At 38.0% G+C, this 21,665-nt stretch overlaps 1 protein-coding gene across 4 annotated transcripts in view; it reads right to left on the bottom strand.

Moving 5' to 3' along the window:
* Positions 1-2,808: 2,808 nt before the first annotated feature.
* CAMK2D (calcium/calmodulin dependent protein kinase II delta) overlaps positions 2,809-21,665 on the bottom strand; it is a 290,301-nt gene continuing 271,444 nt past the window's right edge. For 3 of the 4 annotated variants that reach the window (XM_061192041.1, XM_061192038.1, XM_061192040.1), the window contains 4 exons: positions 13,837-13,912; positions 9,249-9,343; positions 7,017-7,289; positions 2,809-4,832 (listed from right to left, as the gene is read on the bottom strand). In XM_061192041.1, coding sequence (XP_061048024.1) covers positions 7,057-7,289; positions 9,249-9,343; positions 13,837-13,912 — 404 coding nt within the window. In that variant the 3' untranslated portion in view covers positions 2,809-4,832; positions 7,017-7,056. The remainder of the gene's footprint in view (positions 4,833-7,016; positions 7,290-9,248; positions 9,344-13,836; positions 13,913-21,665) is intronic. The other variant, XM_061192039.1, reaches the window with a different exon arrangement.

Genomic DNA, 21,665 nt, shown 5'->3' with positions numbered 1-21,665 from the left:
AGTGATAAGGAGAACTACTGGAGGGTTCTGTGCAGAGAAGTGACATGCTTTGACTTCTATTTTAACAGCCTCATTCTAGCTGCTACATCAAGAGTAAACAGAAGAGAGATAAGAGTAGCCGAGAATCCAATTAGGGGGCTATTCCAATAGTATAGAGAACACAATGGTGATTTGGCCCAAGGGAGGTAGCAGAAGCCATTGTCAGAAGTGGTCAGATTCTGGTTATAATTTGGAGGTAAAAATGACGGGATTTCAAATAGAGGAATTAAGAGAGACACCAAGATTTCTGGTCTGATCAGAGGAAGAATTAAATTGCCAATTCTTGAGATATGGAAACAGCTGTAAGGGGAGCAGGTTTTGGCACAGACGATTAAAAGCTTGGCTTTGGACATTTGGGATGCCTAGTGGGTCTACAATGTAGATTTTAGGTAGGCAGTTGGATCTACATGTTTGGAGTTTAAGAGAGTGATCCAGGCTGGAGATAACGACGTATTTGAGTCATTAACATAATTTAAAGTCATTGAGACTGGGTGCAATTATCCTGGGAGTGAGTGAAGATAGAAAAAAAAGAAGCGTTCCAAAATTTAAAAGCCAGGTTGTTGAAAAGGGACCAGTTATTGGGAAGAAGCATCTAGAACGGTAGGAAGAAAGTTGGGCAAGTGTATTGTCTGAAGGACAAGAGAAAAATGTTTCAAGATTGAGACAGGAAGCTGTGTCAAATGCTGCTGAGAGAGCAGGTAAAATGAAGACTGAAAATTGGTCCCTGGAATGAATGACACGGTGGTCATCGGTGACTTTGGGAAAAACTGCTTTGTGGATTCGTGAGGGTGGGCTTAAGGGGACAGGGGGAGAGAGGTGGCAGACAGCAAGTGCATGCAGGCCTCTCAAGGAGTCTGGACACGAAGGAAAGAAATGGGGCGTTGGTGGGGCTATCTAGTGTAGAGGAAGCGATTTATGATGACGGGGTGAGGCGGGGAGACTTGCAATGCCTGCCAGCAGGTGTGAGGGGGAAGGGTGTCGGCCTCTGCCAGGTGCACAAACTATTTATCCACAGCAATGGGAGAGAAGGCCAGGTGCGTAGACAGAGATGCAGAGATGGCTTTATTTCTTGCTGTGAAGTCAGAAGCCGGGTCCTCAGGAGAGCATGTCAGCTTACTTTGGAGAACTGTTTTATTTGACAGGAAAGCAGCAGTACCGTAAGTGCTTCGTGCTGCTCTCTCAGGCCAAGGTGGTTTATGACTGCCTATTGTTCCCATCACGGACACGTGGTTTAGCATGCTGATACTCATTATCTTTTCTTTTTTAAATAAATATATATTCTCACTTTCATCTGACAAAGGAGACCATGGAAATGGAAACATTTGTAGAAGTCAGTAGAATTTTATTTAATGAAATCTCTCAAAGGTCGTGCTTTCTGTGTTCACCCTTACATTATATATAGTTTTTATTTACACGGAGATTCAAAATTTCAGTTACTTTAGGCTAAGAGTCCTTGAATTTCCCTAGAATATACTGATTTACTCCATTTCATTTTCCCTACTTTCGGCTACATTACTACCTCGCTATTGCTCATTTTGCTGCTGAGACATTTGAATGTGAGTATATCCTTAGCAATATCGGTGAATCTACCTACACAGGGCAGCTCATATCAAAACAAGAGTTCTACACGCTTCTGAGTAGGAATAACTAGAACATTGGGAGTATTACTATCAGTGATTAGAACAGTTAGAGCTGCTACCGTTTAATATTTTCCACCAAGTATTATTCTAGGTACTCTGTACCTATTATCTCTAACCTTCACAATATCCTTATTAATTGGTTATTTTCTTCTCATTTTATAAACATGAAAACGAAGGTTCAGAGGGAAGAGGCAAATTGCTCAGAGTGTCAAAGACAACAACGACAGAACCGAACAATAAACCCAGGACTCCGATTGCACTGTGAGTTTCCCATTTATGGTTTGGCCACAGTTCAACAACTACTAACAAACAACGTCTCTCTTCCTGGCCCTTATATAGATCCACGGATACAAACACACAGTTCTTGCCTAGAGAGGCATTACTCCAGTAGAGAACATACAAAGATGTATTTCCAAAACGATGTGGTTGGCGGAAGAGGTGAACACAAAGTATTATGTCAGTACTGAGAGAGAGAGAGGGAGAGAGTGAGCTTAGAGCATGGTCTAGGGAGGTTTGCTGGAGTGGATGATAGTCTAAATTGAATTTCAAGGAATGAGTAAGAATTAGGTTGAAGAAGTAGGGGAAGAATATTCTAGAAACATAAATGTGTGGTGCTTTTAATAAACTGAAAGAAGTTGAGTACTTCCGTACACTCAAGTTCAAGTTGAGGAGTAGCAGGGGATGAGGTGCCTGCCTGTATATTGGAGATGATAACAACACAGAAGTATTACATGGTCAGATTTGGGTTAAAGATGGAATCTAGCTAGCAGCCATGAGAAGGATGGAGTGGAAGGCACATTTAGAAATTTTTAGGACTCTTGTTTTAACTGCTTTGTTCTCAGAAAAATTTCCCTAGGAGAGACAGATTTTGTGCACACAGTAAGTTAACTTGTCATTATCATCACCAAGTACGTTCTTAGAAGGGAGCTCAGTTCAGTAGTTTCATCTTTATGTCAAAGGTAAATTATGGACTAATGAGACCATATAGGATGTGTTGCCATTGGCACTAGCCAGCGTCACACATGCATAAATAAATACAGTACCTCTTAAGAAATAAAAATGGACACATTGTCAGCAGAAATCACAAATTTATTAACTCTTAAATATATCAATCAGTCATTTACCATTATGGCAAGAAATATATACAGTGTCCCATGGTAAACTGCAGTGTTTCAAAATGAGAGAAGATAATTAATAAATGTGTAATTCAATTGTGGTGGAGAGAACAAATCACAATTTCCTCACGTCTTAGTGCGGAAGACAAACTTGATCTACAGTAATACTTCAACACCACATGCTAAAAGTGTAAAAAAAAAAAAAAACCACTCTATACCTATTTTTTAAAAAAAATACATGTATGCCACGTATAGCTGCTGCACAAAAAGGTAAAAGAAATTAAAAAGGGAAAAATGAGGCCATTACTTTTTCACAGATCTCATTGGCAGGTTAACATGGCTCAATACATTTACTGTATATATTTATTTTATTTTAAATATATATTGTTTTAAATCGTGTAATAATTATCAGAAAAGCTTCAATCCATCTACCATACATCCACTAGCAACAATATCTAAGGTGATTAGTAATCAACACAGAAAGGTGAAATGAGAGAAAAGAGGAAGGGTTGATTTTTTTTGTGTATTTTATTTTTGCTTCTGCTTTAAAAATAGGCTTCTGAGGATTGTGAATTACTATTGTTAAAATAACGTTGATGAAGATACCATGCACTATAAAGCATTTCAGGGAGGAGAAAAAGCCCCACAGGAATTGAATAAACAAACAAAGGAGAAATGAGACGCACGAAGAAAACAGGGACAATCCCTCCCGCCCCCTTTTTTTTAAATAGGAAAATGCTAACTCCTGGAAGGAAGATAATGTTATTCTGACACATGAGAAGCTACAAAAGCACAAGTCACAGAGACAGAGTTTAAAACAAACACTTAGGAGAATGGAAAACACCTGCAGTCCTCTCTAACTTCAGAAAACTAGCCAGTGATGACACAGGAGGTGCGCATCCTGCAAGGCAGAAGAAAGTGCCTTTGCACAGAATCCTGCCCCACGACCAGCTTGGTACTCTCCTGGCAACTGCAACAATCAGTAAGACGTGGCGCAGGTACAGTAGGAACCTACTTGCTTTTATTATAAGTTTAAACAATTCTAATAACTAACTGCCAACATAGTTAGGATCCCTACGTCCCAACTCGAGCAGAATTACAAACTTTTGAAATCTTCTTGACATCATTTTTATGGGCCCAGAAGATGATCAAAGCACTCGTTTAGCCACCTCCAAAAGGCCTGTTTTTATTTTACCTTCATTATGCAAATTTCACTTTTCTCACACTACTGGACAAAAAGAGAAAAAAGAATGAAAAACAGAAAACGATAAAGGAAGCAAACAAAAGTAATAAAGAAATAGGAGAAAATGAAGAAAAAAGAGCATAGGTTTGAGAAAGGAACAAAAAATTCAATTCAGCAAATTTCACCAGAACAGTGCAAGTATACCCTAAAGTGATCGAACTCGTCAATGACGTGAGTTTTTCCAGTTTACACAGTTTGACCAAAAAAGACATGACTTTAGGTAGTAGCAAACCCACCGATTCTCGCTTCCACATTCATAAGTGATTCTGCCCACATATCAACCCATTTAATTGTTAAACAGCAACATAGCTTTCAGTGAAAAATCATCCATTTCAACCAGGATCACACCAGGAAACTGAAGGTAATTTTTTTTGCCTTTTTTTGTTAAACAAAAAAGCTAAAACAGATGAACAGCAAAGAGTTTTTAAAAACTTACATTTCTGTTACAAACTGTCATTCAAAGAACGATAATTTTGAAGTCTGTTAAGTCTTGGCATAAGCAGAGAAACTGGATGAATAGGTTTGTACTTGGAGTATTGTGGAATTTTTTTTGTCTGACCTCCCCCTATTGTTTGCCAACAGTGATTGAAGTTTGCATGGAACATCTCCATAATTGAAGTGTAAACAATGTATAGGAAGGAATATATGACAAGATGATGCATCACATATGCATTACACGTAGGACCTTCACAACTTCATGCACTCAGAAACATGCATGAAGAGGAGGAGAGGACGGCCCAGGGTTACCATCCAGGTGAGAACAGAGAATGCAGAAGTGGCACTGTTGATACTTAGCTGAAAGGAGAGAGGGGAGACATAAATGAAACTGTTTTACAAAGTATCATCAAATTGCTTTGCCAAAGATTCGGCTAGGCTACGATTTTATAACTCAGCAGTGAAGTAATTGAAAATACTACGTATACGAGATCTTTGCTTGCAGTCATTAATTGCTTAACACTGTGCATTTTCTCTTTTAATACGGATCTTCTACTTTAATCTGTCAATTTGTCCACACAGAGCTAAGCTAAAAATAGACAGGGATTCAGGCTGCAATCACATGATTGAATCTAAACTTACAGTTCAAGCATTCATGTTTACCAGACAAATTAATAAATGAATAGCATTATTTGGTTGAAAGAGACTAAAAGTTTAAATTCATCCTTTAGCTTCTGTCATTATTCTTAGACTCTGCTGGAAATCAAACCTAGAAGTCAATTTTACAGCCTCAAAAGTAGGGAAAACATGATTATTCTTATTTAATTGGGGGTCTTCTTTCTTTAAACCAACAGCTGGGAGCACTGCTTCTTCCAAGGTCTGACAAGGTTCAGTGCTTTGAATGGGGAAAAAAACTCACAACAGTACCACACGTATCTGAATTCTTCTAATCCAAGGTAAGAAGCAAATCTTAGGAAATAACAATGCAGGCATGAATTGAATTACAGTCAACTTTCAATTATCCTCTGGAATTACTCACTTTGTGAGTTTTAAATTTCAGCTTGACTTCCTCCTCGTGGTCAAATACCATTATACTCAGTCAGGCAGGGCAAATTAATCTACGTATTAACCTTAGCCAAGCGCAGAACAGGAACCTCTTGAAAAACAGTAAGACACCAAAAGATCCTAGAGCCTGATATAAATTAGTTCTGGGTAATTGAGAGTTGTCTGAATTGACCCAGATAGAATTGACTTCTGAGGTGAGAACTCCAGGATATTCCAAACCTGCCACAATCCATATGCTGAAGGTAGGATCTCCTCAGCACTTCAGTACCTTGAAAATATGGGTTATGCTACACAGTGGTGCCAAACATTAGACTCAAGAGCTCATGCAAATATGGTTTTCACGGAAATAATGCGAGGAAATATCCTCAAAGGGAGGGAAAACAGCCGTGCAGCTTTTCGGTCATTAGCTCCAATCACAAAGTATCATACGGAGCAGGATGTTACTTACAAGACCCACGTGCTACATTGGTCATTCATTCCTTTCTGCGCTGAAGTTGATTATAAACTTTATTTTAGTTTTTTCTTTGGTATTGGTGATAAGTTGCTTTCTAAACTAGAATATAAGAAGTTCCTTAAGGGCAACATCTTCCACCTTTCATTTTATCTGGCACAAGTTAAGCACCTATGTGATGTGCAATAAATGTCTAATTATTGATTGATTGGAAGAGCAAACATGACATCTGAGGTAGAGTGGTGTAGTGAGAAAGATGCTGAAATACCTAATACTTGCATTTTAAATGCTATATTTCATAAATTTCTCCTAATATCTGTAACTGAGCACCAGTAGAAAAAAATCTATGAAATGAAGCTCCTGATATTATTCTCCCCACAGTATCTGTGGGGGGATTGGTTTCAGAACCCCCGAGGATATCAAAATTTGCAGATGCTCAAGTTCCTTATATAAAATGGCACAGTATTTCATATAACCTACACACATCCTCCCACATACTTTAAATAATCTCTAGTTTACTTATAATACCTAATACAATGTAAATGCTGTGTAAATAGTTCCCTGCAAGACAAATTTAAGTTGTGCTTTTTGAAACTTACTGGAATTTCTCCACCCCTGAAAATTTTTGATCTGAGGCTGGTTGAATCTGTGTGTAAGGCAACCATGGATAAGGAGGGTCAACTGTATTGGTCATTTTAGAAACTTTTTCCCCTAATTTTTCCCCTTCCTCTGCCAATTGTGACAATGAAGTCATAAATAGTTTACCTGATTACATGAATTCTCCCTGATTTAACCATAAGAGAAATCAGCTTAATAGGGTATCCTCTAGTTCCTATCTAAAACTATTGTATACTTTCTAGGGCAAGTTTCAACCCACAAACGGCTAGTCTGATTGATCTTTCCAGAGAATTATAGACTGCTTCTCATGAAACATTAATTCCCACCAGTGTAACTGACCACTAAATGACCACTAGCATTAAATAACAGATGCCATGCTATTAACAATGGAATAAGTAAAAGACGCTGACCAGGGGTATATTAACAAAGAAGCTGACAGCCTGGAAATATTTACTTGATGGGTACTGTTCGCGACCCCGAGCGATGAAAATGAACATTCTGCCACTTTCCATCCCGGCGGTGCCACACACGTGTCTCTTCTGACTGCATTGTTTTTGGCATTCCGCTGCCATCCATGTACTGTGTGAGCCTAATGTATGCTATGCAGGCAGCATCATCGCCTACCAGATGTACATGGGGGTTCAGGATAATAGTGTGGATTGGTTTATTGTTTTTGGACAAAGCTGAAAGAGAACAACATGGAAAAGAGAATTTAGTTTCTATGTAAAGTAAACCAAAACCAATAATAACTTCAGTTGGGACCAATAAATAGAATGCCATTCATTCATTCAACTATTAATTCTCTGCATTAATTGAGTGCCTGGTACTATGCAAAGTATAAAGAAAAAGAGAGCAGAAGTAAATACAGTCATTATTTTCTTTGACTCCCTTTGTAGTTAAATCGTATGCCACTCCGAAAACTTTGAGAGAAAGCTGGAGAGACATATTTATTTATATTGGGAAGTGGTTAGGAACAAGCCATAATATGAATAGAGATGGAGAAGGGCGGGCCCAGGTACACGGAGCAGTTCCTGTCTGTCTTTCCAGTGAAGGAACCACTGGGGCAGTTGACAGCGTATCCTGCGGGCTTGTTCGTTTTTTTGTTTGTTTGTTAGTTGGTGAAGTACATGGAACACGGGGAACATATCAAGTATCGAGCATGGAGACTGCTGTCTCCTAGACAGGCTGGCCATAGTGTGAATCTGTTTCCCCATCTCATCCTGTGGCTCCTTTATTTAGCAGCGTCCATTCTATGTTAGTCCAGCTGTGGTCATCCAGTAAAAATCCAAAATTTGGTGTTGGCCATATAGCCTGATTCTGATTCTCTAGCTCTTTCCTTTGGTTGAGCAGCCCTCACTAGGCTCCAGCCGTTGTTGTTCTGACAATAGCTATTTATTCTAGTTATTCAACGACTAAGACATATGAAGATTTAGTGCAGCTAATTGATTGATGATACTACTCTCTTAGATCACTAAAACAGGTAGAACTGTTTTACCTGTTATCTAAACAAACACGTCCTCCATTTTCAGAAAAGATCATCTGAATAAATTACTTAGTGCTACAGTCACATAAAAAAGAGTATCCCATTATGAAGAATATGTATTTATGGAAAGTAATGATGTATTTACAACAACAAGTGCTATGTTGAGGTAAGTTAAAATATTAATGGGTTAATTATTCTTTTACTACAGGTGAGATGGTGTCAATCGAGAGTCGATTGAAGAAAAACATTATGAGATGCTGTCAATCAATCACAGTGCGGGATGGAACAGAGAGAACAGGAGAACATTTACTGAAGCTTTGTTAAGGCCAATTTACCACATAATTATCTTTGCTTGCAAATGTCTAGTGCATATAAGACAAAGCAATTCATTAAATGTAAAAATCCATGCCAAGGCAGACATTGTCAGTGCTTATAATTACTGGACATGAGCTTGATTATCCTAATCATTACTACAATTCCTCTTTAATTCATCAAAATCTCACTGCAAAAGGTGAATTCCCTCCCTGCATCATGCAAACACAACATGATACCTAATGTCGTTAGGTGTAAGGAAAAGGAGCATAAAAGGAACTTCTGGTTTACACTTTACTTGGTGACCTGAAGGAATTCTGCAGGAGTTTCTTTTGTCACTTTCTCTTTCCTCTGAGACCATTAAAATTCTTGTAATTGGAACTGAAATATTTATCTAATTACTCGTCTTTATTTATATTTTACCTTGAAAAGGCGCACTAATTATGCTTGAAAGCCCTCCTCTATGTCAAATATTCTGGCATGCTGTGGTTTCTCTTATCTTTTCATATATAAACAATGTTTTATGAAAACCTGAAACAATTCAACAATTTTTGGTAACTCATTTCACAGCTTATACTATACATTCACTGGGACTTCTATGGGGTATATTCAATCAATCAACATCACTTTTTTATATAAACTTACTTAGATACTTTTCAAAACATACCAAAACTTTTAAGGCTGTCATGTTTTTCAATTTCAAATACAAAAATATAAAAATAGGATGCAAAATGCTGGACTAATTAAAAACTCTCATTGCAGCAAAGAGCCAAAGAATCTTGTAAATTTGGGAGAAATTCAAAGAGAATTTGGAAAAGGCATGATATTAAATTTAGAATAAATGTACCATTCTCAAAGTAGAATCGATGAAAGTCCATCCCTTCCACTAAATTACCCAAAGCTTCAGGTTCAAAAGCAGTAAGGCCTGGGTCACAGATTTTCCTGTAGGAAAAAAAATAATAAATGAGTTAATGTATTTCGTTGTTTCACACATATCTATTCTTATTTATCAATCAGCCAATGAAGAAGTTTTTTAAAAAAACACTACAAATATAAAATTTCTATCACAGGGCTTGGCAAGGTGGGTTGAGGAGCAGACCCTAAAAAAGAATGAATATTGCAGAGACCTCAGATAGGGACAAGATAATAAAACCAGTTCCAGCAGATGATAATCTATCAATCATGATTTAGGAAGTTTCCTTTTTTAAAATTTCTACTTTTCAATTTCCAAGGTGAATTCTCTAGGCTTTCCCCAGTTTTTCTAATTCCCTAGTTTTTTAGTCGTTATAAGTTTATTATTTTTTAAATGCTCTCCAAGTCCAAGCTACCCTCCAAGTCCTACAAAATCAACTTTGGCTCTCAAATACTTTTGGAATAATTTTTTTTTTTAAGTTTTAAATTAATTAATTATTTATTTATTTTTTGGCTGTGTTGGGTCTTCGTTTCTGTGCGAGGGCTTTCTCTAGTTGCGGCAAGCGGGGGCCGCTCTTCATCGCAGTGCGCGGGCCTCTATCGCGGCCTCTCTTGTTGCGGAGCACAGGCTCCAGACGCGCAGGCTCAGTAGTTGTGGCTCACGGGCCTAGTTGCTCCACGGCATGTGGGATCTTCCGAGACCAGGGCTCGAACCCGTGTCCCCTGCATTGGCAGGCAGATTCTCAACCACTGCGCCACCAGGGAAGCTCCTCGGAATAATGTTTGACACCATCTACATTCATATCAAACATGTATATATGATTGATTTGAAGGCAGGTGTCACATCCTACACTTGCTGGCAATGTCTGACAGACTTAAGTAAACTTTAATTAACAAGCTTAATTAACTTAAAATTAATGAGAGATTCAAATGCACATTAGTTTTCTTTTTAATCCTAGAAATGTAATTCAAGAAAAAGATATACTATTTTAAATATTCAGAGAAAGCCAATGGGCTTTCTTGGAAAAATTTATTCAACAAAGAATTGTTAAACACCTACTATGTAGCAGATATTCTTTGAAACAAACGTTTTATAACACAACAATTAATACTGGAATGGAAATAAATACAAAGTGCTCAAAAACCAGATGACTTATATGTGAGAAAGGAAAGTTAAGGGAGAAAGAAAAGTTGAGCTGGGTTTTCCGGAATGAGTAGGAGTTTTCCAGGTGTGTGGAAGGGGGTAGGCAGAGGAGGGCAGCAAGTACAATGGCAGAGTATGGTTGGGGAATGATGGGTAGTTGCTTGATATGGTGAGCACTGAGACTGGGTATGTATATAAGTCCCATGGAAACAGAGGAGAAAATATTTCCTTGGGCCTGTGGTGATTAGCTTAGGCTTCTCACAGAAGGTGCCGTAAAATCTGGATTTGAAGAATTAGTAGTTCACAAAGTTAGATAAAAGGAATACATACTGAAAGATTTTGGATCATTTATTAATTTGGTGGGGCTACATCTAATTTTGTATGGAAATTGCCCACTTGGGAGGCAAAATGTTTTAACTGTTCAACAGAAATGCAAGTTTCAAAAGGCTCACTCATTATGGTTCTTGAACGTATGGTTCACAGAATTTTGGAACTGATTTTTTTTTTAAGAATACTTTTAAAGTAAAAAAATCACAGTGGTTATTTCTTTACGTTGTGGTAAAGAAAGCCTTAGTTGCGGGTGGGGTGGGAGTGGGTGGGGATTTTAAACTTTGCCTCAGACCTCCTGGTGGGCAGGTATTAAAGCTCAAAGTTAAATATACATAATCTAAGTAGTAAAATGGGAAAAACAGTGTTCCCATGGTAACAGGACTTTATTCTGCCAGGGGCTATTACTTTCTCTATAAATATGACTTTTGGTTGTCAACATTAGTGAATCCAAATTTTTTACTACTTTATATCAGCACCAAAATCATCTGAGAATCACTGTACTATGATGGATCTTTTTACCCAGCCATTGAGTCAATATACTTGAAAACCTGTTCATGTGTTCTTTCTCTCTCTCATATGTTTCTTCTATGTCAGTAATGTATGTATGTATCTCTCTCTCTCCTATCACAGGCTTTGGATTAATAAAAGATTCACAAAGCTGCCACTTGACCTGTGGGTGTGTATGCTCTGAACAGGTGTTCTAAGGACCAGCTGACAGGGCTGTACCAATACACTGTACCACGCAAAAAGCTCCCAAATGGAAGGTCCTCCTGGATTACCCCTGGGTCTGAGTGTACAAAATCAAGCCAGATTACAGGCAAAGGAATTCGTGAATTGATGTGATTCCAAGGAATTGCATTATTTAAAATACCCTATTTTAAAGTGTCTGAGAATATAGGAAATGCTATATTTTGCCACTTTTTCCTGGCTAACACCACCAACAAAACACACTCTACCAATCTGCAGGGGAATGTTATTCCAAAAGATTTTTTTCCTAAGTATATTATATTTGAAGAATCATATGGGTCTAACAAAGTTATATCAGCAAAAAGAATAAAAGAGAACAGGTCTTACGGCACAGAATTCTAAACAGCTCTTTAACAACTGTTCAACTGTTTAATTCTCTGACAACAAACAGTGTTCTTTTAAACTCCATTTCTTACTATTTCTTTCGTTCTAAGTATACTTTTATTAGGTCCTGGTAAAGAATTGATAAACACAAATACATATATATGTATATACTTGTGTTTATGTATTTGCACACACATTAATTTAATTTATAAGAAGCAGTCCTGGATTTAATTTAGTTCTTATATTCAGTTACTCTCTTCCATATTTTATATTTGGCTATCTATTTGTAACTGATGATAAAAAAATATCTTCTTATTATATAAAACTTGGAAAGAAGCAGGAAATAAAAACAAAACACACAGTTTCATCTCCCAGAGGCAATATCTTTTTTCCTTTTAAAAACCAATTTGTCATATTTCATTCTATTTTTATATTTTCTCTTATGTAGTTGGAATAATTATGTACACACACGTTTATATCCTGCTTTATCTTCAGTGAATACTCATAAGCATTTTGCCAGATCGCTAGAAATTCTGCATAAGTATCCATGGTACCAAACACACCACAGATTAATTAATGTTACCATACTGTTGGACATATAAGCTGTTTATAATTTTTCACTATTTTGAATATTGGTTCCATAAATATCTTTGTTCACACTTTTTGTCCCTGTTTTAAATTCAAAATCCACGCCCATGTCAAATTTTTATAACTAGGAACATAGGGTTAAAGTAGTGATTTGAACCTTTGGAAACACTTCCTGGTATATAACTGCGACCCAAACCCCTGCTGTCACCACCACTCTGAAAGTCTGTCCCCATTTATACTCCATCAGGTGGTGGGAAAAGTCACTATTGTCCTGCAGTATCTGTGCCCCTTTGGTGATCAGTGGAGTTTTTATCCCTGCTGATTTGATCGGTAGAAAATCCTCCTATATTCAGATTTGCACACAATTAGTGGACATCAACATGCTTTCATTAGTTTACTTGTCATTTATATTTCCTCTTTTGCTAACAGCTCAGTCCTTTACCTATTTTTCCACTTTTCAACCTTATCTTCTCAATCTAAATTAACTTTTGACACGTTTTACAAATATTTTTCTGTTTTTTTGTATGTTTTATTTTGGCTTTAAAAAAATTAAAGTATATTAAGTTTCATCTATTTAGGTAGCCTAATCATTTCACTTTTTCATTTCAATGACTTCCCCTGCTTTTAAACTTAGATCTTTCCAAACAGAGATCAAACTCTTTTCTGCATTTAACACTTTCATTCAAGAGGACCTCACTAGTATGGTATAAGGGGAAAGTTGAGAACTGATTTTTTTTCTCCACCCAAATAGGTAACTTACTGACCCACGTTCTTTGCACAATAAGCCTTCACGCCCTATTTGAAAGCTTTATTTTTATTTGATCAAAGTGACTTCCTTTAATACCTATGGTAAACTTTAAATTTAACATTAGAACCCTTTCTTCAAATAAAATTTTATCTAAGAGGCAAACCCCTCAAAGAGATGAAGATAAAGTTGAGCTGTGCTGGCTGGAAAGGGAAAAGGCTGCCAGACGGTGCCTCCTAATCTCTTTCTCGGTCCCATCACCTCTGCAGAACTGCGAGGAAAAACATCCCTTAAGCCAAAGTGCACTATTTATGTGCTTTCCTGTTTCTTGTGTCTTTGCTCTCATGGATTGCTCTGCCTGGAATGCCTTCTCTCACATGGAGGTGGCAGAGGGTCAGGCTTCTGTGCACTGACAAAGAAATCCCCAATCTTCCTATCAGAAGTCTCATCTTCTCTCTCTGACATCTTAATTACATTTATTTCTCTCCTAGAGGCACTTGAGTCATTTATACATTGAAATGAAGCTACTGTGGGTGTATCAAACCTGGCGTTAAATATACATGAGTCAGGTACATTGAAGAATGCATTCATATAGAAAATACTTTGTCATATGCATGAAAGCAAAACAAATGTGCCTCTACTCACGTGTAAGCTTCAAAGTCCCCATTGTTGATAGCTTCGATGAGTTGTTCAGTAACTTTGATAATCTCTTGCTTTCGTGCTAAAGGCAAAGATAAAGAGTTGGGTGAGAATAAAGGGCAAAAGCCATCTAAAATTACTCTAATGACACTGCTCTTTTCCTTAAACAGGGTGTTACCATTTAAGACACATCCCTCTCAGAATCTTGGTGTCATCCTTTCTACAATCCTGCTGCGCAAAGCGCACAGATCAACATTAGGTCCCTCTTCTGGAAGCCTGGCAGAAACACAGATTCTCAGGTCCTACTCCAGACCTACAGATTCAGAATCTGTATTTTACCAGGACCCTCAGGTTAGCATGTTCACGTTGGGGAAGCACTGCTGCCCTCCCTTTGTTAGAAAACAACAGTCACCCAGAAGGTCAAGGCTATATTTTTAAAAAGTAGTTCTTATTACCTTTACCAACATGATTGAGTTTATGAACATTTTTGTGTTATTTTAATCTATCTTCAAAGCATAGCGGACATCTTGCACTGAGACACTTAACTTTAATTATTTGCATTTTTTTCTATTGTTCAGCTCAACTAACCCTACAAAAGACGGTGCTAATGCTGTAATTGCCATCATATTTAGATAAATGGCCTTCCATAAACTGTAAATTGGAAAAACAAGGTATGAATCAATGCCGTGGATGGAGATGGAAGTCCCCCCGTATGGCTGTCAACTCTGACAACAAACATGATTTGTTTCTATTCCTAGCCCATAATCGGTAAAATTATTAATAGTTGGCTTGGCTCAAATCCCACCTACTTCATCTGCCTCAAGTGTTCTTTCCCTTTTTGGAAAGCCTACCTTGTATTATTCATTTGGCAATTAAGCATATGCTATATACCATGACAACTTCTTTAGTTAAATTATTGTTTTAAATTGTTACCAAACTTGGTTTACTGTGTAATGTCTTCCTAGTTAAATTAAAAGCTCCCTGTGGGCAAAGAACATGTTATTTCTTTGTATCCTCGAAAAAGCTTTATCCAATGTCTTTAATAAAATAGATGCTCAATAAGTTGAATTTGGTCAACTGATGTTGATAACCTTTTCCTGATTTCAGAACAGTATTCTCTTACTAAGGAAATAAAGGCATAAAATATTTTAAAAATTAAATTTAATTGAATTTTGTTTAAAGAACATTGTGATACTTTCTTAAATCACTGGAAATAAACTGGGGGTAATCACCAAAAGTTATTTCCATCTATCTTAGTGAGGCTGCTATTCATCATAGAAAAAGCTGAAGTCTGGTTTTAGTTCTTATTGATTAAAGTCAACCAGTTTGCATTTCTAATGAATCTGATCTTTTTTTAGCAGATTCTTAACCACAAACTTAAAGTTTATATTCACTTTCAAAACTCCAGGTTATTCCCCTCATTACTGAACTGCAGGAGACTGAGCCCCCTTGGGCTTTGGCAACCCCATCTGGGCAGTGTTTATTTGTTGGTTGATTTTGCTGTGCCAGGTATTTTCCCATTTGCTATCATTTTGTAACACACATGCTGACCCTTGTCCCTTCCCCTTCTTTTCCTTGGGAAAATACAATGAATAAAGACTTATTGGTACCGGAAAACAAAACAAAACAAAACAAAAAAACTCCAGGTTATCCAGGTTGTGATATTCCTTATTTAAAACAAATGTCCTGGTGCTTCGTGATCACCTAGAGGGGTGGGATAGGAAGGGCGGGAGGGACACCCAAGCGGGAGGAGCTGATTCACTTTGTTATAAAGCAGAAACTAACACACCATTGTAAAGCAATTATACTCCAATAAAGATGTAAAAAAACAAAAAACAAATGTTCTGTAAACCTAACTTGACTTTACTGAGACTGTATGAGACTACCTTATAAAATATGGTTTGTCCACAAATGGTTGCTAACAATGTCAAGGTTGATAATATCAAAAAATAATCTCCATACAGGTTAGATTCCATATTCAGTTATTTACATAATTTCATTTACATTGAAAAAAATAACATAAGGTTTCTTAGCTCCTATACACACCTAAAACATTTCTTGCCCATGATCATTTGATGAATGAATAGCTATAATATATCGAACATCAAAGCATACTGACAGAAGTAGTGGCAGGGAATAATTCTGTAATAGGGATGGTGCCAATGGCACATTTTAGCTTAATTTAGTTAGGCAATAAGTGATTCATCTGTCTGTAGCACCAACAGTATGAACATTTGGCAAAAACGCATGACAGCTGACCCAATTCCGGAATATAAAGGACACTGGTGCAGAGGAGCTCAGAAAATGAGATTAGAAAAACGTGACTACCAAAACTTCCTCCTCGTATTAAATCCTCATTTAAAACTAATAGATTTCTTAGGATGCTATGTGGCTAATAGGAAAAAAACCTACAGTTTAGAAAACAATGTTAATTCTTTAGAACAAAAAGGAAGGAAAAAAACGAACATAAGATCACTGCCCTTTGAAGAGCTTCATTAGGCTAAGAGTTAGTTTACCAAGTGCGAACAGTTCAGGGTCACCTTCTGAAGTTCCTGGAAGTCTCTAGATTGCTTCAGAAGCACAATCTGCAATTAGAGACATCGGTGTACATGGCCACGCCTCACTCTGAGCCACTGTGGAAACGCTCATTAGCTCCTCAACAGTCTGCATCCTACAACTGGCTTAATTTTTGTCCTGCATAATCAAAGCAACACAAATTGCCTTCTTAGTTCTTATGTTCAGAAACAGTGGTGCTGTAGCTGGCAGGACGGCAAATGGGAAGTAGCCAGAATGCTTCTGTGCTGCATCATCATAAAAGCAACGTGCCTCTCTTGGCTCAGGAGGGGCCTGGAACTCAGTAATCTTTAGAGTGCTTATTTCCCTGGAGCAAAGGCGCTTGAGTCAGGGCAGCACATGACAGCTGACTTTTTAAAGGAAAGCAGAAGGCTAGGAATGAATCATTTGTATATAGAAGTCTGTTGTGGTTGGAACTGTTGCCACAGTGACCTAGAGGAAGGAGGAGGGTTTGATGCTAGCTGTATCTCCTCTCGCCAGCAGTGAGGCTGAGGAACAATCACTGCGCAAGGTGCCTGGATGCCTATGTTCTGGGGGGAGGGGTCACTATCCTCTGGCCTTCCCTCTTCCTGAATGTCAAGTAATGGCCACTCCGGAAGTCAAAGTGGGGAGAGCTTGAGAGGTGTCACTAATTACCCTGAAGGTGAGGGAAGAGTGTACCAGTAAGGTGTTCCCTGAGTACCAGAAGCTTCTAACCTCATGGTTAGACACTTAATCACAGGGAACTGATTACCAAATAGTTTTATTTATAGAATTGAGGTGCTCAAGCCTATACCCACAGGTCCCAAAGTAGTTTCTGGGGATTTCCAGGTTCCTAGGGGAAAGGCAGGAGAGAAAAGCAAGCGGGAGAAATGCTCCAGATCCTGAGTGCAATTACTTTCCATGCAATTCTGCAAAAGAATTGAGAACACTGTCATGTTCAGATTCATATTTTTTGTCTCTTTATTGTTCTAAAGACGCCTGGAAGAGAAAGATAAGAGTGTGAATGGGCCCAGTGTTTAAAAAAAAAAAAAGCTCAAAAACCAAAAAAAAACCCCTGGGAACTGAGAGTGATTATGTAATAAAACAACTGATAGATTTCAACATTTCTCAAGCATTATCAGATCTGAGCATCAGGACAATTCTCTGAGACATGCAGACCGACGTTATCTCTCTGGTTAACAGAGAAGTACAGAGTACAGGCGCTGCCCAAAGGCACAGAGTTTGCTGATTACTCCTTTCTGCCATCTTGAAATACTCCCCTTTTTTTCTCTTCTCTCTGTTCTCATCATCTCACTCTCATTTGCAATGTGGACTTTAAATGTTTCAATTCCTTTTAAAGGCTCGGTCTGAGGCCCTCTTACCATATACTGTTATCCCTATGGTTCTATCTACACCAGGGTTTTAAATTGCTGTCTGTATCCCATGACTCCCAAATTGTTACCTTGTTTCTAGACTTTTCCTCCAGGTCTGTATGTCTGTGCCTATTTTGGAATCTCCGTTTGGATATCTTTAATGCGTCTGGAACCCAACATACCCTAAACTGAGCATATGAACTTCTGTGGCCACAAACCTATTTGCTCTTCCAGGGACCTCCATCCTGGTGAACGGCATCATCCATCCAGGTGCACGAGCCAGAAAGAAGCCTGAGGATATTTTTGACTTTCTCACACCCCCACTCCGAATCCAATCCTTCAAGTCCTATTGATTTTGCCTTTTCAAGGCCTTACACATTAGTCCACTTCTTTTCTTCTCACCATCACTCCAGTACAAGCACCCATCATTTCTTGTCCAGAAAAATTATCTGAAGAGGGACTATGAAACCTCGTATAATCTAAACCGTGTCCATCTCACCAGCCCCACTCAAAGGCTGCCTTACTTTATCCTCTACACCCCACCCATGGCGCCTTCTCTCAGCAATTCAAAACGACCATGTTTCCTCCTATTGCCAGCTCTTCATGTGAGCTGCCCTCTTTTCTTGGGAAAGTGTCCCCCATTTTTGCCTTCATTTCTTTTATCAGCTTTCAACTCACCTATTATTTCTTCAAAAAATCCTACTTGGATTCTCATTTTAGGAGACGGTCCCCGTGTTAGAAGTTCACACATATCCTACACCTGCTGTTTAAAAGCACTTGGTACACTTGTATTTACGTACTTCTTTGTGCGTATTTGATCAGTTTTCTCTATTATTATGTTGTAAACTCCAGAGGGGTAGGTACCTCACCATTACAACCCGCATCTAGCATAGTACGTGGCATAGAGTAAATCTTCAATAAATATTTGAATGAACAAACTCAAGTGCTTTCTTATCCAATCATCCATGAGTCATATAATTTATCCTTAGCAATTACCGTGTTGTTTCCCAGGGTATGTCTTCAGCCTCTTCCTCGTTTCTTTTGCTTGTTCTTGGTAATCTCATTTATTCCTCTGGCTTTGACCACCTACTGAAGACTGCCAAATCTCTATCATGGACCTTAAATCTTTCTGGGCTCCAAGTTCATTTTTGTGACTGCAATCTAAACACTCCCTGTTGTCCTGGCATTTCACACCTGGGGTGCTCAAAATTGACGTCAAGCATCTTCCTTGCAAAACCTGCTGCTTCTGTTGTATTTCTCATCTTGGATGGTGGCATCATAATCTACTCAGCTGCCTACACCAAAATCCTTGATGCCTCTTTTCAATTCCTCATACAGTTGATCACCGACTCCTCTTTATTCATCCAAATCTTTCTCAGATCCATTTCTTCCTCTCTGGGCTCATTGCCATTGCTCTGATTCAGGCTGTCGGATGTTCCTAACCCCTCCTGCCCTGAGGTCTCCCCCCTCTCCTCCCATACCCTCTCCTCACCAGCCCCTCCACTCCTCACTGCTGCAGAATCATCCCTCTATAGAACAGAGCTGACCGTGCTGTCCCCCCACTCTCTGGAGGCCAAAGCTCACACTTCTTTGTTTGTTTGTTCTTTAAAGGTTTTCCTACTCTATTTTTTTCCAGCTTCATTTCCCGACACTTCTTTTCCCACATAACCTATTCTACAGCTACACCAAGGGGCTCACTCTTTCCCAACTAGTCCTGGCTCATTGATAATTCTGTGCCTTTCCTCTCGCTGTTCCTTCTGCCTGGAAACTCTGTCTTCTGTCTGGAAATCTCCCTCAATACTTTGCTCTAATGTCACCTCTTCTGTATGGACTTTCCTGAGTGTTCCAGACGCAGCTATTCAATCTCACTGTGGTCCTCCTATAGCATTATCACAGGATGTTCACAGATCTGACCAGGACATGACCACTTTCTACCTTTAACACCTAGTATTGAGTAAATGTCTCTGAATGCATTCACATATGAATACATAAATACATGGATAGACAATGTATATAAAGTTCTGTGTGCATTTTAATACATTAGATAAATGCCAAGTATGGAGGTGATGATGATCATGTCTGGTAGCAGCCTGGCTGTGATTATGCTAAGTGGAAAGGCATTCACGGGTCCTGCGTATCTCAAAATCAGCAGAATTACCACCATATATGAGGCCACAGTATTTCCATGGGGAAGTAATCTGTATAGGTCTAGAAAGATTAAACTAGGCACATCTATCAATGTTTAAACTTATAATATCTTTTAAGAGAGTTGAATGGAGAGAAAGAACCAAGTTATTTGAGCTCAGGCTTTTTCTGAATCTTTGTTCAGATTTTAAATTTATTAGTTTGAGGTGAAACTATTTAATAATAAAACTTATTCAGAAGACTAGTTGGCCTACAATGAAACTTGGGTTAGGAAATAAACTGAATTTATACACACAAATTGAGATTCACTAAAATGTTAGCAGAGTATCGAATATTAAAATCTTTTAGTGAACTGTGCCTAAAGATTTACTTATTCAGTGATCAAAAGTTGTTTAGCTTTTTTAATATGTATCATCTTAGCTTAGCAATTCTACTCATTTACTCTTTGTCAATATTTATTCTATTTATTCTCTCACATAAATCATACCCATGTTTTCTTTGGTCAGTCTCCCAAGGCAATAGAAATAAAAGCAAAAATAAACAAACGGGACCTAATCAAGTTTACAAGCTTTTGTACAGCAAAAGAAACCATAACAAAACAAAAAGACAACCTACAGACTAGGAGAAAATATTTGCAAATAATGTGACCAGCAAGGGCTTAATTTCCAAAATATACAAACAGCTTATACAACTCAACAACAAAAAAACAAACAACCCAACTGAAAAATGGGCAGAAGACCTAAATAGACATTTCTCCAAAGAAGTCATACAGATGGCCAACAAACACATGAAAAAATGCTCAACATCACTAATTATTAGAGAAATGCAAATCAAAACTACAATGAGGTACCACCTCACACCAGTCAGAATAAGCATCATCAGAAAATCTACAAACAATAAATGCTGGAGAGGGTGTGGAGAAAAGGGAACCTTCTTACATTGTTGGTGGGAATGTAAATTGGTACAGCCACTATGGAGAACAGTATGGAGATTCCTCAAAAAACTAAAAACAGAGTTGCCATATAATTCAGCAATCACACTCCTGGGTATATATCTGGACAAAACTATAATTCAAAAATATACATGCACCCCTATGTTCATAGCAGCACTATTCACAATAGTCAATATATGGAAACAACCTAAATGTCAATTGACAGATGAATAAAGATGTGATACATATATATAATGGAATACTACTCAGCCATCAAAAAGAATGAAATAATGCCATTTGCAGCAACATGGATGGACCTAGAGATTATCACACCAAGTAAAGTAAGTCAAAAAGAGAAAGACAAATACCATATGGTATCACTTATATGTGGAATCTAAAATATGACACAAATGAACCTATCTATGAAACAGAAACAGACTCACAGATGTAGAGAACAGACTTGTGGTTGCCAAGGGGGGTGGGGAGGGATGGACTGGGAGTTGGGATTAGCAGATGCAAACTATTGTATATAGAATGGATAAATAACATGGTCCTACTGTATAGCACAGGGAACTATATTCAATAGCCTGTAATAAACCATATGGAAAAGAATATGAAAAAGAATGTATATGTATGTATAACTGAATCACTTTGCTGTACAGCAGAAATTAACACAACATTGTAAATCAACTATATTTCAATAAAATAAATTTTAAAAAATTTGCTCTATTTAATGTAACTACTACTTCTACGTTTCTCAGAGTTATTGGGTACCTGCCTGCCAGAGACTTGAAGGACAGGGAGGTCAAGTGACTTACTCAAGTCATCCAGCAAATTCAGAAGCTGTGCCA

The sequence above is a fragment of the Eubalaena glacialis genome, chromosome 5, assembly GCF_028564815.1.
Source record: "Eubalaena glacialis isolate mEubGla1 chromosome 5, mEubGla1.1.hap2.+ XY, whole genome shotgun sequence".
Lineage (NCBI taxonomy): Eukaryota > Metazoa > Chordata > Mammalia > Artiodactyla > Balaenidae > Eubalaena > Eubalaena glacialis.
The sequence above is the reverse complement of the archived record's forward strand: the minus strand, read 5'-3'. Positions and strand labels throughout refer to the sequence as shown.